This window comes from Haliaeetus albicilla, chromosome 1, assembly GCF_947461875.1.
Source record: "Haliaeetus albicilla chromosome 1, bHalAlb1.1, whole genome shotgun sequence".
Classification (NCBI taxonomy): Eukaryota; Metazoa; Chordata; class Aves; order Accipitriformes; family Accipitridae; genus Haliaeetus; species Haliaeetus albicilla.
Genome location: NC_091483.1, coordinates 82,535,314 through 82,550,465, shown reverse-complemented (window position 1 = coordinate 82,550,465; position 15,152 = coordinate 82,535,314). Strand labels below are relative to the sequence as shown.

General features: G+C 42.9%; 1 protein-coding gene across 4 annotated transcripts in view; it reads left to right on the top strand.

Moving 5' to 3' along the window:
* The window catches only part of SLC4A11 (solute carrier family 4 member 11), a 96,715-nt gene that overhangs the window by 35,813 nt on the left and 45,750 nt on the right, over positions 1 to 15,152 (top strand). For 3 of the 4 annotated variants that reach the window (XM_069796952.1, XM_069796936.1, XM_069796961.1), the window contains exons 4-7: positions 3,328 to 3,374; positions 8,023 to 8,254; positions 8,910 to 8,972; positions 9,519 to 9,600. In XM_069796952.1, coding sequence (XP_069653053.1) covers positions 3,328 to 3,374; positions 8,023 to 8,254; positions 8,910 to 8,972; positions 9,519 to 9,600 — 424 coding nt within the window. The remainder of the gene's footprint in view (positions 1 to 3,327; positions 3,375 to 8,022; positions 8,255 to 8,909; positions 8,973 to 9,518; positions 9,601 to 15,152) is intronic. The other variant, XM_069796944.1, reaches the window with a different exon arrangement.

The window sequence follows — 15,152 nt, the reverse complement described above, 5'->3', positions numbered from 1 at the left end:
GGATGTTATGTAAAGGGCAGCTGGAATGAAACAGCTCTGGAGTATAGGAAATAAATTTCCTGCTACAGTTCTCGCTTGCAAGTATTAAATCTCCTTGTTCATGTCGAGAAGCTGGATGGGTCCTGTTCTTTTGCAAATGGTGGGAGATAAAAAATGGAGGCATGCCACAGTGCCCTGGCAGGGCTTTGAATGTGCTGACACGAGACCACAAGTGTAAGTCTGATGTTGATAATTCATCAGTGTTGCTAAAACTGAAGTGAACTCCCAGCGAGTCACTTGTAGCGTATTCAGTAATGCTGCGTGTTTGTGTGCATGCATCCTAGAAATTCGGGATATGCGTGTCGCCTTGATGTGGCTGCCAGGGGATGTCGGAGATGCGTTGCTGACTTTTTTGGTTTTCCCCTGGGCAGGACCTGGAGCGCAGCCTAACAGATAAGGTCGGCCACCCCTGGCAGCTCTCCTTTAACTCTGTACGAGGACAGAGACAATAATGTCTCTAGCTAGCTAGCTTGCTGAAAATAGGCTTTTGCAGCCTCATTTGTCCAGCAAGGAGGACCACAAAAATAGAAATGAAAATTTTATGTGTCCCTGACCTTTCTGTTTAAGTAAGCTTAATCCTGACATTGAGGTATGAGATCTAGTTATCACTCCTGGTAGTGAGATGTAGTTGATGATCGATGGGTAGTTTCTTCCCTCTCAGCAGAGGGTGAATCCGTGGTTTTCTGTATCCATTTTGTCCTTGTGAAGGGCTCCTCTGTGGAGGTGCAAGGGTCAAGCGTGTTGCATCTTTTCAGCCCTGCATGACTGGAGGGAAGCAGCGATAATGCCGTGAAGGAGGAGGAGATGAGTGGCAGGCTGGTGGTGGTTGGTCTTGGGCTTTAGCCAAGCTATTTCCCGCTGGATGTGTCACAGGCAACCTCATGTTTTATCCCACACTGCCTAGTGGGTTCCCCTGCGGTAAGGAAACGGGTGGTTCCTAAGCCAGGCAGAAGAGCACTTGGGAAGTGTCTGCATATTTTTTTTCCCCCCTATTTTTCATGTTCCACTGGATTTGCTGCTATCCCCGAGTAATGTTATAGCACTCCAGTGAGCCTTTTAGATAACAGCCCGGAACTGGGATGGCCGTATGCAGCTGTCTCCTTTCCCTAGATGAAGTCTGAGTGACGTATTGCTTGGATGAAATGATGAATGAGGTCCTGGGCCTTACAAAGCATCTTCTCCATACCCAAAACAGCTTTTTTGAGAAGTTTGAAAGATCCCGGTCTGACAGATGTAATTAGATGGTTTTGCTTGTGTTGATAAAGCAACACTTTGCTCATCTGAGATGAGTACCTGAGAGAGCTGTCAGTGCAGAAGATTGATACGTGCTTGAAACCGATAAGAGGAACCAAGAGTTGCTGCGTGATGAAAGGACAGCATGAATTTCTGTTGCGTTCGCATGCATCCGTAAGAACAGACTGCGGATACGCAGATATCTTTTTAGCACCTGCTTGCTGTTGTTCAGGGTTGTGGGCATTTTTTGTCTTTCTAGAACTATTTCTTGCAAGAGCAGAAAAACCAAAACATGTTTTCTCCTCCGTGAATATTTATGGCTCCCAAATCTTCCAGCGTGCTTTTGCATGTGTAATTAGGCTGTAAGCTGAATAAGTGAGCATTGGAGAACTACAAATGTAAGAGCCTGGGGAAAACGCTTGATGTTTCTGGTTTATTTGGGTGCTTGCTTTTTAATAATAAATAGCATTTTTTAGATGAAACAGTTTTTCTCTTCCAAAGGATGTGTCAAAACCACTAATAATTGGGACTGTTGTACCAACAGACTTGTCTAGTTAAGTGCTGCTTTTAATCTCACGTACAGCATCCGAGTGAACTTTGGGAGAAGTTGGGTGATGTAGCTAAAGCCTCTGAACCAGCTTATTTTGTTTAGTGGAGGATGAAGGTAATCCTTCCCCTCTTCTCTACTGCAGTCAACTCTGTTCCCAGTTTGAGTTGCAGCCTTTTAACCCCACTGTGGACATGACTTGAATTCCTGTTTGATCAGGGATGGTTTTGGTTAAAGCAGCTTTCTGTGTGCAAAAAAAATGATGTGCTTTTTTGGAGTTCTGGTGTTTTCATGTGAATTGCGTCCTCAGCTTATTTTTTGGAGGGGTAGTAGGTCTGGGCTTAAAGGTGCCTGTGTGTGTGGTCAGCCTGTGAAATGGCATTGCAGGAGTTCTTATGGGTTAGGATTTGGAAGTCCAGATCTGGAAAGGAAGCAAAAACCTCATCTGAATAGCTGTAACTCTGTGTTACATCTCTGTACTTTTCCACAGCTTGGTCTCTCTGGAAAAGTTTTTGGTCTTCAGTGGGTTTTTTCCATGCTGTCACTACTCTCATTTGAATGAAAACTGTTCACGTGTTTCATGTATAATTTTGGTAGCAGCTCAGTCTTGTGGGTTTTGGGGGGAGTGTGAAGATGAGGACTTAAGGAGAAGGATGCATGGACAGTACCTGTGGTACTAGTGATGCTGCAGAGAAGCTGCCTTGGATGTAAGCAGTATGGAGTGGTCTTGTGGCAAAAAAACCCCCTGAGTTTTATTTGGTTTTTTAGCTTATACCCCAAAAATTGCTTCATAGGTACCCGAAGAAAATGTTAATGTTGGCACTTGGAAGTTTGAACTGGGAACTTCCCGGGTACCCTTGTCCCTGTATCTCAGCTGCATATTAAGTGACATTTATAGTCTCTAAACAGCAGTTTTCTTTCCCAAGAACTCTGTTGCTTTACGCTTAGATTTATGGAGGCAGCGTGGTGAGTTGACAGGACATTAATGTGCTCATCTTCAAGTCACTGCGTGTGATCTCTCACAGCCTGCTCCCTTGGAAGTGCCTGGGTGTTATTGTTGACTCTTTAATGAGGACAAGAATGGTTTCCAAATGAGCGTGACTCGTGCAATCTTAGCCTCAATCTATCAAACAATGATGCATTGGATTAAATGATTACCTAAAGGATTAGGAGTTAGATTTTTTTGGAGGAGGCAGGGGGTAGAGGGAGAAGCGAAGAGTAGAAATACATAGGGAATCTGAAAAAAACCAAACCTCAAAACAAAAAAAGCTGTAAGACACAAACCCCAACTGATCAGATAATGCCAAAGGCTGCTCCTACACTTGGTTTACACTTCCAGAATGCAAAATGTTGTAAAAATTGATTCTCTGCTTTTCTCCAGAGATCATTCTCTGCCAAGAAAGTGATACTTCACCTTGTTCTGAGCCTTCTGCTTGGTTCTTGTTGCCTGTCAGGTACCTGTGATAGTACACTCTTCTGATTTTATTTTATTTTTTTCCCCTTTCCAGCTGAAAGTGAAAGTGCTGGCTGCGTGTTACTGCACACATCAAGGAAGGTAAGTAGGCATGCTGTGTGATCAATTTATTTTTTTGATCATCTAGAAGCAGAGAAAAGAATCTTGAAATGCTGGGGGGGGGGGGTGAGGAGGTGGTTTCTACTGGCCTAAACAGAAGGCATGTTAATGCCTCTCTCCTTGAATTCCTCTGTCTTTCTTTAAACCTAAAAAGCCATGTGCTGCTCGTTCTCCAAACAATTTCTCTGTAATACTGATTGTTCCACTGCTTTTTGTCCCAGACAATTCCTTGACATGTTAATTCATCACTTTCTCTTCTGCAGCTGCCTGCAAAGGGATCCAAGCATACACCACAGAGATTCAGGCTGCTGAGCTCCTCTTGAGCCGAAAGCAGAAACACCCAATAGACATTGCTGTGATTTGGTTTCCTGTTTATTCCAGCTAAGCAGGTCTGCCTTCACGAGGTTCAGCAGGAGTGAATTCCCTGGAAACATGTAGTCTAGGAGGACGATTAGGAAACAACACTTAGTTTACACTTGCTCTTGAGACCCTAACTCAATAATGATAAGGTGAAAATACAAAAAAACCCTCATGTAGGCTGTATTACTACAAACCTCTGACTGTGAAAGTACGCAGAAAGTATGCAGAGAGGAAATGGGTTGATATTTAATACCACGTGAAGTCTTGGTCTTTGGGGCTGTGAGGCATGGCTCCTAGTACTTTAAGTTGTCTTGACTCTTGCCTCATCTGCTGGTTGGAGGGGCTGGCTGGCTGCATGAAAACTTGTAGTGTTGCTGATCCTGGTAAATCATGTAGTGCAGGCTTTGTTGAAGGTTGTAACTTGGGTTCCTAAATCTGTGTAACAAAGCCTTGGGGGCTTTTTAGGGAATACCAGAGAGCTCTCTAACTCTGCTTTTCTTTAGGCCTCTGAGACAGCTCAAGTCCTGAAAAGGTATTTCAGCAGGCTGAATTAGTAGGGGGATGAAAAATAGTGTGAAGAATAGCTGAATTAGTAGAAGAAACCTTGCCAAAAGAAAAAAAAAAAACCAACAACAAAAAAAACCCCACAAAACCCCAAACAAACTCAAAACCCCCAATCAAACAAAAAAAACCCCAAACCAAACCCAGCACCAACAAAAAAATTAAATGTAACTTGATATTAAGTCATAGAAGTTAAAATAAGCTATTCTGTGCTCAGGAATGGAAATGTCTCTGTCAGTAGTTTGTCTTGTCTAATACTAGTGCTAAGGTTCTCTGAGTTGTATGCACTTGACTGAAAGTAACCTAAGAACTTAATCACTTAAAAGTGCAAATTCTAAGCCCAAATGCAGGATCTACCTCTGATAAGAAATAGTTGGAAGCTGCTAACACATAAGTGTCTCTTCTATTTTATTTTTTCTTTTTAGAGCTGTAAGATTCCTGCTTTTCTGGCCTATAGTTCATGCTTGAACATTTTAGTGTGCTGTTGAGCAACAAATACCAGAGAGCTAGCATGCTTTAGCAGGGCTTGAGAAAAGATACTATTGCTAGTTTTTTGCTTCCAGGGAGGACGAGTGGCAATTTTGCACTTCAAATAAAAAGGAAATTGGGACCTGAGTCATGGAGGAGATGGCTTTGAGTGTCTGGGAGGGGGGAATTGCTAGCAGAAAAGTGGTCAGGTCAGAAGCTTTGTCTGGAGATGTTTCCCTGCTAGGTTCTCCCTGTCTCTAGTGGTAGCCTGTAGTTCTTGTGCCCCCTCAGGAATGCTGGAAGAGCAATCTGTGTCTTGGGCAAGTTGCTATCTGGCATGGCAGTTGGTAGGCATAAATAAGGAGAAGCTCCTTGACATGGTTTGAACTATTTAATCACCATCACAGTGTGTTTGAGGGAATTGGCCCAAGTGACCATGGCAAGAGCATAGGTAGAGCTCTGCTCAGGACAATATGCTGCTTGGACACTCCTTCTTGTAAGGTTCTTGCAGTGTCTGTAAGTGGAGGTGGCCTCCAGAGCAGCCACCCAGCAGAGAAATTGTGTTTTGGGCCTTCTTGATGAATGTTGAGAGCTCTTTTTTGTACGGATAGCGTGTGACTTTGGCCAAGAGACCTTCTTGAAGTTAAGGGAGGTTGTTTCAGTGTGTTTCCCCTTTGGCACAACAGCCTCTGTTCTTGCCATGATGCAATGTGCAGCTTTGCAATCAAGGATACTCAGTGCTATTAAAGCAGCTATTAGGTAGCTGTCTTGGGTTTCTTGCTAAGCAGTTTCGGCATCAAGTCTCCAGCATCAAGTATCCTGGTGTGGCTTGACTATCTAGCTAAAAATATTTGTGAAGGAGCAATCATTAATCTTACTGGAAACCACCAGGTGTCCTGACTGGAACAGTTCTGTTTGAGCTATCTTTTGAGGCATTGCTGTACCAGTGCTTTTGCTAATTTGATTTTGGTTTGTCTCAGGGAGTGATGTATTTATATCCTTCCATGGTGGTTAGTTGCCTTGTGATGTTTGATGTGCATATCTTCCCCAATGTTATGGGAGTAATAATAAGGATGGGTATTGCCCCTATTTCCCATGAGGGACCAGGAGGAGGGGAGTAAAACAGGACTGGCATGGAAAATTATTTACCCAAGGCATTGCCTGAAGCCTCTGGCAGAGCTGGAGCTGAATCCTTCTGACTTGCAGTAAGCTGCTGACAGTGCTGTCCTGCCACAACAAACAAATGATGCTGTCATGCACAGCTTGCTGGAGGATCAGTGTTGATGGAGATGTGGGCAGATAATAGCCCTCTTCTGAATGCCTTTGATTCATTTCTGCTGTCCCTCAGCTATCCCTCAACTTTCTGCTTCCACTGTTCTGCTTCTGGTGGCTTCTGTCATGCATGGGAGAAGTTGGTGATACGAAGCCACTCTTGCTGTTTTGAAAGCTCCTCAGCGCTGATGCTCCTAACCTTCCTCATGCCTCCCTGGGTGCCTCCTCTGCCATCCACCTTGTTAAATCATGTCTAGGTCATTTGGCCTCTTTGCTGTTTGAACGTACCTCCTAGGTTGGACTCTGCATGCCAGACAAGCTGGAATGAGTTACGTTTGGGAGGCGGTTGCTGGTCATCTGGTGACCCCATGAACACCAGTGTTACGGATGGTGTTAGGTGTTTTAACCTGCTCTCATGCAGTGATAATTTGAGACTGACTTGGCCACTTGCAGTTAGGTGGTCTCTTTTAGGTGGAGTTGTGATGTAGTTGTGTCACTGTCTCCTCTCCTAAGAGCAGATGGCAACAAAGCCTTTGGGGTGGGAGCTGAAATCCTTCAGAGGATCCTCCCTCTCAAGGATGCTATGTAAGAAGTGATTGATGTGAAGTAAAACAGTGCTAATTGCAATGGATGTGTACTGACAACTTGATAGTTGCTGTGATAATTACAGTAATTAGTGAGATACTAGCATTTTTCCCTGTGTCTAGGCTATAAATGGAAAACGTAGAGAGGGTACGTGTGAGAGGAGGGTATCCATGACTCAGGCTCTGGGGTGGTCCCATAACTTGGGGGAGAATGTGCCAAGGTCCTGGTTGTGGAGGTAACTTGGTGTCAGACTTGTAAAGCAATTCAGAGCTTGATTCTTACTGAGCTTAAGGGGAGCTGAGGCTTTAAATGTATCTTGACAATCTGGTCCTCAACATGCATTCAAGCCTGGCTGGTTTCCCATTGGAAGGAAGATCCATATAACAAAGCGCAGTTCCCATTTCCTTACTCAATCTTAAGCTGTTGAAGGAGAGGACGGGACTGTCAGTCCTTGACCGGTACTGGGAGTGCTAACTCTGTGTGTGGATTTCCAAGGACTGTGAAATGGCAACGATGCATTTGGAGTTTGATTCCTCAATTAACAAACGTCACAGCTGACAAATACAGAAAAGAGTTGAGGTTCTGTAATATAGCATGGCTGTTTCTTCCATCTCAAGGCCAACAAGTGTGGGACAGCGGAGGAAACCAGCAGGTAGTTGAGACAGTTTCAGCCGCTGCTGGTTTTTTTTGTTGTTTAGTTGTTTTTGGTTTTTTTTTTAATTGATTCAAAGCTAAATGTTATGCACAAAGGAATAAAACTTTCTTGGGAGTGGGAACAATAGAAATTTAGGAAGTGTTGAAAAAGGTGATGGGCTGGATGGCATTCCCCATCTCCCATTTCAGGCTTCCTGACTGGGAGCACTGGGGAGAGATGGTTCCCGGTTTGAGAAAAACTGCGTTAGGTTGCACCGAGATGCATACTGGTAACTTTTCATGCTGTTGAGAACAGAGTCCACTTCTTCCAAATAACTTTTCCCATGTTTCTGCAAACTTCTTGAACTATTTAAACCTGAAGAGGATTTTAAAGGCTACCTTAAGAATTTTGCTTTTAGGCTGGCTTATGTACTTTAACCTAGGTAAAAGACCTAATTTTTTAAAATTCTGCTTTCTATGTCAGGGTATATATATGGTGCATAGGCATTCACCTATAAGCACTCTGTTAGGATAAGCCTTGAAAATGCAAACCTTCAATGCATTAATGTGTAATGCATAAAACTCCTTTTCTTCTATAATGTGATCTGAATGGTCAAAGTGATTCCAGAATCACTGGTTGGGTGGCAGTAAGTAACCTCTGCAAAACTGCTTGTGAACTACACAGATCCAAGATCTTTGCCATTAGGTATTGCATATAGCTGTCTAATGCTCTGACCTCTTCTTAACACAGTACCTGAAATTAAAGAATTTTGAGGAGGAAGTCAGAGCCCACCGAGACCTGGATGGGTTCTTGGCCAGAGCCAGCATCATCCTTGATGAAACAGCCACCTCCTTGGACGATGTTCTTCGAGAGATGTTGAAACACTTTGCTGAAGATCCTGAGAACATGGAGCCAAGCTGCAACTTTGAAAAAATCATGAGCACTTTATTCACGGATTCAGGGACCCCACGAGAAGGGAACGGTAATCAACTCTTGATTTGCTTTTACCTGTGGGTTACTGTTAAGTTGTTAGCCTTTCCATTGGTGGTGTGTTGAACACTCACTACTGCATGGTCTCCAGACTTGCATGTTGCATGTGACACTAGGGGTTTATTTTTCCATGTCACTCAGACTGAAGGGGTCTTATTTCTCCAGGATTTTTATGGGGTTTTTTTTTGTGGAGTCTTGCCCCTATTTCATTAAGATGACACACAGTGGTGTTCTCTGGGGTAAGAATTCTGCAGCACTGGAGTGTCTTGTCTGTTTGGACCCCTTAGGTGTGCTTGTCCTCAGACAAGTGTCTGATGCTCTTCAGCAGAGACACGCTTGCTGGTGTCTCTTCAGAAATGGCTCCTTAGCCTTGTGATTCTGCATCTGAATTCACACAGGCTGGGGAATTTTGCCAGCTTTGGCTGAGTAATTGGTTGGGGAGGGCTGAGCCTTCACATTGCTCCCAGCCTACTGGAAGGGCTGAGAGGCGCTTTGTTTTTCTCCAGAAACTCAACTAGGGCAGCCCTAGCCAACGTTGTTGGCTCACGTGTCATCTTAAGCTATCAACAAATGTCGTAGCGTAGTCTAAAACACTACCTTGTAGCCCAAGATGTAAAGAAGCTTAACTAAGCGTTGTTTCTCTGTAGGCACCCATGATGTTTCAGAGTCAACAGGAATGAATATACAAACATGTACATCGCACCTCAAATGTAACTGTCACAGCCTGAGTGAATTTGTTTAACAGATATGTCAAGTCCTGAGCATGTAGTAAGCATGTTCATGCTTTGGTTACTTCTTGCTACCTATCTTAGAGCTTTGCATTTATAATCTCTTTAATTTAGGCTTTCTGCCAATAAAGAAAAATTAAGCAGTGCCATAAAATAATGAGAACAGTAATTAGGAAGAGGGGGAGAGAGGGCAGGGGATTCAGAAGGCGATGCCTCTTCCAGTCCTGTCTCTTTGTGTGTGCGTGAGTAATGCTAATCTAATAACCTAATATTGCAGTAGGTTGATGTTGGGAGGAGAAAACAGCTGCCTTTCCGAGCTGTGAATAGTTTAAGGACAGAATTCAAAAGCATCAGAACAAATGTTTCCATCTTTCTTTGTTGTCACCCCCCACCCTTGCATCAATCCACTGTGCAGATAAATAAGTATGCTTGGTATTAGTACTCAGCTTCCATTTGAAACCAAATATTATTTGCAGTTGCAAACCAAGTATGGACAGCCTGTAATGTTTCCCTCTCTTCTTTTCCTAGTTCATCTCTTATCAGACACAATTCAAGGGGTCACAGCAACAGTCACAGGGGTGCAGTATCAGCAGTCCTGGCTCTGTATCATGTAAGTATCTGGGTTAGATTAGCAGAATCCACTGGCTGCTCAAAACTCATAACTTTTCCTGCTGCTAGGAAGAATAGCAGTTTAGAACGTGCCCTTGTAAGTCAAGACGGTGATGCCCTCTCCATCCATCCTGGCCTATGGGATCTTAGCCTCAGCATCGGGCTATTCTTTTTTGCAAATGAACAAGCAGTGACTACAGTCTCTACAGGTCATTAAACTCTTGGATGCTATCAAAATCTGGTGTTAACAAGCTAAGAATGCTGAAAAAAAATCTGAGCCAGAAAATGCAAATTACTGAGAAATGTTAATGAGAGGAACTTCTGAAAGGGACAAGCAAACTGGTTCATGGACTACAGTGCCTGCCAAAGTCTGGGAACTTGTACCAAAAGATTTCTTAGGTCCTTTGATGAAAACATCTAAACTTTGTAGCTGAAAAACGAAGTCCAATTCTGACACTATTTAGACACTGGTTACTTTGGCTGACAATTAATTCAGACACTGATTAATTGTCAACACTGTTAAACATTGGAACAGACACTTAAGACAGTAAGGACTCTGTCACCTGGGATTTATGAGACATGGTGGCTTCACCCCAGCTTCTACTTGACCAAAACTGGGTTTTGAAATTGTCTCAAAGTCAAGCATGTTGGGTGATCCAAGCTGTCCCTTCACAGAGAAAGGCCAGAGCCTGAGTCACTGAGCCAACCAGAGCAATGTGATTTGACTGTTGTCTGTTCCCTTATGCATATGCAGTCTCTAAGTCAAGTTGTCAAGAAATATGTTAATTCCCAGAGAAATTACAAGGATATGTGGGATAGTTGCCTAAAGGCTTGGGGAGTGCATGCACATATTTTAGCCTTCACAGGCAGTTTGCTAGGACAACTGTCACAATAGCTTTCCTTCTGCTAGCAGTTCTTTTCTCCTACCCTCTGCTTATGGCTGGAAAAAATGTAGAGTGTTCTGCCTTGGAAACAGATGATTTAAAAAAACAAAAACCAAACCAAAACAAAAAAAACCAAAACAAAACCCAAAACAACAAACCCCACAAACAAAAAAAAACAGCAACAAAAATTTCTACCTTCTTTTTAATCTCTTGTGAAAGAGAAAGATGTGATCTCTATGTAAAAACATAACTATTGCCTATCAGGGCTCTGTTCCATGAAGTGAACTGGATAATGTCTGTGCTGCATGCGCTAATGTCAGCTCTAGTCTTACACCTGGCATGTACAGAGCAGCTTGCACAAAGAAAATGAGTTTATACAGTAAAATGGTCTTTCTGCGCTGATCAACCAAGAGGGCTTTTGAGCAGTTTTGTCCACTTTGGATGCCATAGGTAGTATAGGGGCAATAAGGGTATGTACATCCTACTCTAGGAAAGGTAGAGGGGGAGAGTTTCTACCGTTGCATGTGACGCGGCTCTGTGGAGGGCTTTGGAGACCGTTGACTTATCAAAGCATTTCTAGAGTTCATGATATAAATGCTGTGATTATATACACGAAACTGAAAAGGGTATGTTCAGCCTTTCCGTAGAAAGTGTGCCAAGGCTTTAAATGCATCCATGTGAGTAATACTAGCTTCCACGACAAGACATGATTTGAAAAATAAGCTTACAAGCCTGAAGGTGTCTTGTGTAAAACTTTCCTTGTTTCTTCCTTTCATTACTCTGAAGAGGGAGAAGAAAGTGGTGGGAAAGTAGTGATGAGTTATTAACTATAATTATCTAATTATTGCACTGTATTTCTTCTGTAGCTATTGTGCAACAGATTGTGAACATATTTTTAGATCTTACATTTTTCTTGAAGTCAGATTGCAAAACAACTTCCAAAACTCTGAAGTAAAAGGAATTTGTTGATGAAAAAGTTTTCCATGTGAGTGGGAAGAACCTTTAAGATATCTGCTGTTCTTAATCCTTGCATTTAATCTATACTCTTTGTAAATTTTAAATTAACACTGCTGGGTTTTGTGCACATTAACTTTTTATTCCTAGTGGATGAAATAGGCTTAAGTATCATGGTAGGATTATATTAATGAGGAAGAGCAGCTCAGAGATATGGTTTTGGTAGTGTTGCTTCTGCATTGATTTTGAGGGGAAGTATTAAAGCTGAAATTAGCTTAGAGTCAGAAAAAAGAATCTTGTGTAGGATTTTCACTGTGTTGCGGAGAGCCTGGCTGCAGAATAGCATTGCTAATGGACACAAAAATTTGGTTCTCTCTCTATTCTGTGCTGGACAGAGGGCTGCTCTTTATCTGACTTATCCTCACTGGGAAGAGCAGTGGGGAAAACCTAGGGTGAAATAGCTATTCTGTTTCTGTGGGAATTGGTGCTTTCCTGACAGTTTCAGGTCTATTGAACTGCCCGCAAGGTCAGATGTACCATATGGATCTGGGCTATAGTCACGTGACAGAACAAACCATTGAGGAATTGAAGATATCAAGGTTTGAATGTTCCACTGAAGTCCAGGAAAACAACTGTTTTTTCTGATTCACAACAGGCTTTAGGGCTTTTTTTGACAAGAATGACCAAAACCTGATCTTGCTGAAGCCATGCCAGGGTACCTAAGCTTATGGAAACCTTGAGACTCCCTCATTAAAATTCTGTGTAGCTGAGAGCAGCACAGTACTGCATGCCCCACTAACCAGGAGTCTTCAGCTCTAGAAGAATGAAGGTTCCTAGGTATTTCTGTACGTGATGGCTTTCTAACTAGAAAGCAAATCTTCAGAGTTACTGATTAGTTTCATTAGTCAAGGACACGATCTCATACCTTGGAAACCATGGACACAACTCTTTCTCCTATTCATAGCACTTGCCAGAACAACAAGACACAAACTGGCATGGAGATCTCTTGCTACTTCACTGTGAAGCTGCTGGTTGATTGTTCGTTAAAGAACTTTGGAATGAGGGATAGCCAGACCTGTCCCAGAATGGGGACTGCTGAACTGCTATCCTCAGACTTACTCAGTTATTTAGCAGGAGGAAGTTCTGCTGTTAGTAGGAGTTTGGGGAGGTACTTTGGTACCCCTCCAGCACGCAATGACTGCAGCAGGTAGATGTACTGCCAGGAGGGTGCTCAGGGCCCCATGAACCACCCAGACCTACCATGACCCACAGTCTGGAGGGGGTAAACTGGATGCTTTGTATGTCTAGATCAGGAAGAGGTGGGGAAGAAGCCTCTGTGAGAGCTATTGGGTTTGGTGTTGCACAGTTTTGGGGCTCAAAAGCCCAAGGCAGGCCCCCCCCACTTATCCAATGGAGAGTATATGGAGAAGTGGCTCTCATCACAAGCCAAGTCCTATCACACCCAGTTGCTTCCTTTACTCTCTGACAAATGGAGATGCAAATGCCTATTTTTTAATTTTTTTTTTTTCCTTTGGAGTGAAGGATACCTAATGCTAAGGATGTTAAAGTAACTGTGGTGGATCTCTTTTCTTGATGTCCTCCTAGGAGGAATACCAGCTGTGGGGGTTATTTGAACAAATGCTCCCTGAGCTGAATGGAATTCCCCAGGCATCACAACTTCCAGGCTATGTTCTTCTTGCCAGGAGATAGATATAATTGCTTTCTTCCAGAGCTGAATCCTTAGAAAAACATGCAAGTAAGCTGCTTCATAGTCTGGATTGTGTTGTTGAAGAGCCATTTCCTTTGGCTGCATTGATAAGGCACATGGATTGGTGAAGGACTTAATTTTCAGTGCATTCAACTGATTTGCTAAAGCTGTTTTAACAGGCAAAGCAGAGGAAAAAAGCCTCTCTGCAAGCAAAGAGTGGTTTAGTGGTGTGTGTGCTCTGTGTTGCTATGAAATTACTCTTGATACAGCGTGTCATTGCAATGATTCCTGTGAAGGAGTTTAACTCAGAAGAATCCAGGTAGCCTTTCAAAAACAGGTATTGTGAGGTTATTTTTGGATATCAAGCAAGACTGCCATTCAAATAGAGGAAAGTTTAAGAGTAGTAACTTCTCAGATTTAATCTGTAACTGATGGTTTTGTGAAATGTGTTACTAAGGCTTTGCATTACTTTTGAGAGAACCATATTTCAAGTATTCAAGGATTTGTCCGGACCCAGGGGTTTGTGGGTCTATAGAAGAGCTGCGTTGCTTCTGATTTAGCTGTTGAATAGATTTCAAATAGACATGCTTCAGTTACTGTGTATTCCTCAGAATATTGCCCCTTCTTTCAAAGAGCAAAATGGGATGCTATGGGAAATTAAACAGTTCAACTGTTTAAAACTAATATTATCCTTTAGAGGAATGGTTACGAGATTTGGAGTCTTGTAAACAAGAGCCTCTTCTCCAAAACTTACAACCATCATCTCTCAAGTGTTCTTTGTGTTTGAAGAACTGATTAATTTTAAGTGCCTAGCCACCCGTGTTGGGCTGTTCCGGGTTATGCTGGAGAGCTGAAATTCTTGCAGGTGCTGTGTTTTGAAAAGGAGTTCTCAAATTCAAACCTTTTATTAGAAATTTGGGTCCCGAAGGGGATCTGTTGGAGAGAAGGATGACTCATTTCAGTGCCTGCAGCATGTGTACAGGGAGGCGGAAATGTCTCCTGATGCATTGACCTGTAAGAAATACTTTCCCCTGGAGAAATAAGTAGCTAGAGAGGATGGGTCTTCCTGGAGCCCAGCAAAATGTGCTTACCGGTCCAAAACGATATCCAGCTTGGAGCAACTTTATTGCTGAAACAAACCTGTGCCAAGCTGTGGGTGAGCTGCCTTGCTGGTCACGGCTTCATTCCTCACTTGCAAATTCTGGTTTCTGAAAGCTTGTGCCTGGAGCTGCTCCGCAGAGGAAGATTTATTTGCAGTGGATGAGAACAAGAAGTGTCATTGTTGTTCAGAATTGGGACAGGAAAAGGCTGGCTAGCTGATTACCTCTGCTGGGCACTTTTTCTTACTGCAGGGGATAATTTGTTTCTGAATTAACTTCCTTTCTTGCCCTGTTTAAAGAGGGTTTCTGTTTCTCTTGGGTCTCCATAGTTTGACCCTTTTTATGATTTGGTTGAGAAATGTGTTATTACTCTGATAACATCTTGGGTGTGGGGCAGACCTGCGGCATGTGTGACTCGGTATATCAGTGATTCTGGTGGAGCGTTGCCAGTTCTCGCCATCAGTGCCACACTCAACGCTGCTAGATACGCAGCCTGGAAAGAGGAGGACAGCGAAGCAGGAATGTGTGCAATAATTTAAATGCCCTTTTTATGAGCTCAATTATTGGAGGATCAAGATAAAATTGCTGAGAACACAACCTGGCATCTCATTAAATCATAACCCAACATTTCCTTGTGTGACTAATACTGGGTGAAAATAGATTTTTCAGCTTTCTGGCCAAACCAAAGGAGAATCAAATTTAGCTCAACCCAAAGCAAGAGGGAACTTGGAGGCTTTGGCCAAACCAGACTTGATTTAGAGTCAGCTGAAAATGCCTTGCTAGTTCTCAGGGGTTTTGGGGGCTTTGGCTATTTACCCTTCAGAATTTTTTTCTTAGTGGGAATTTACTTAAGTGCTAATTGAAAAAAGTTACTTCATTTTGAAAGTGACTCTCTTCTTGGCCTGAA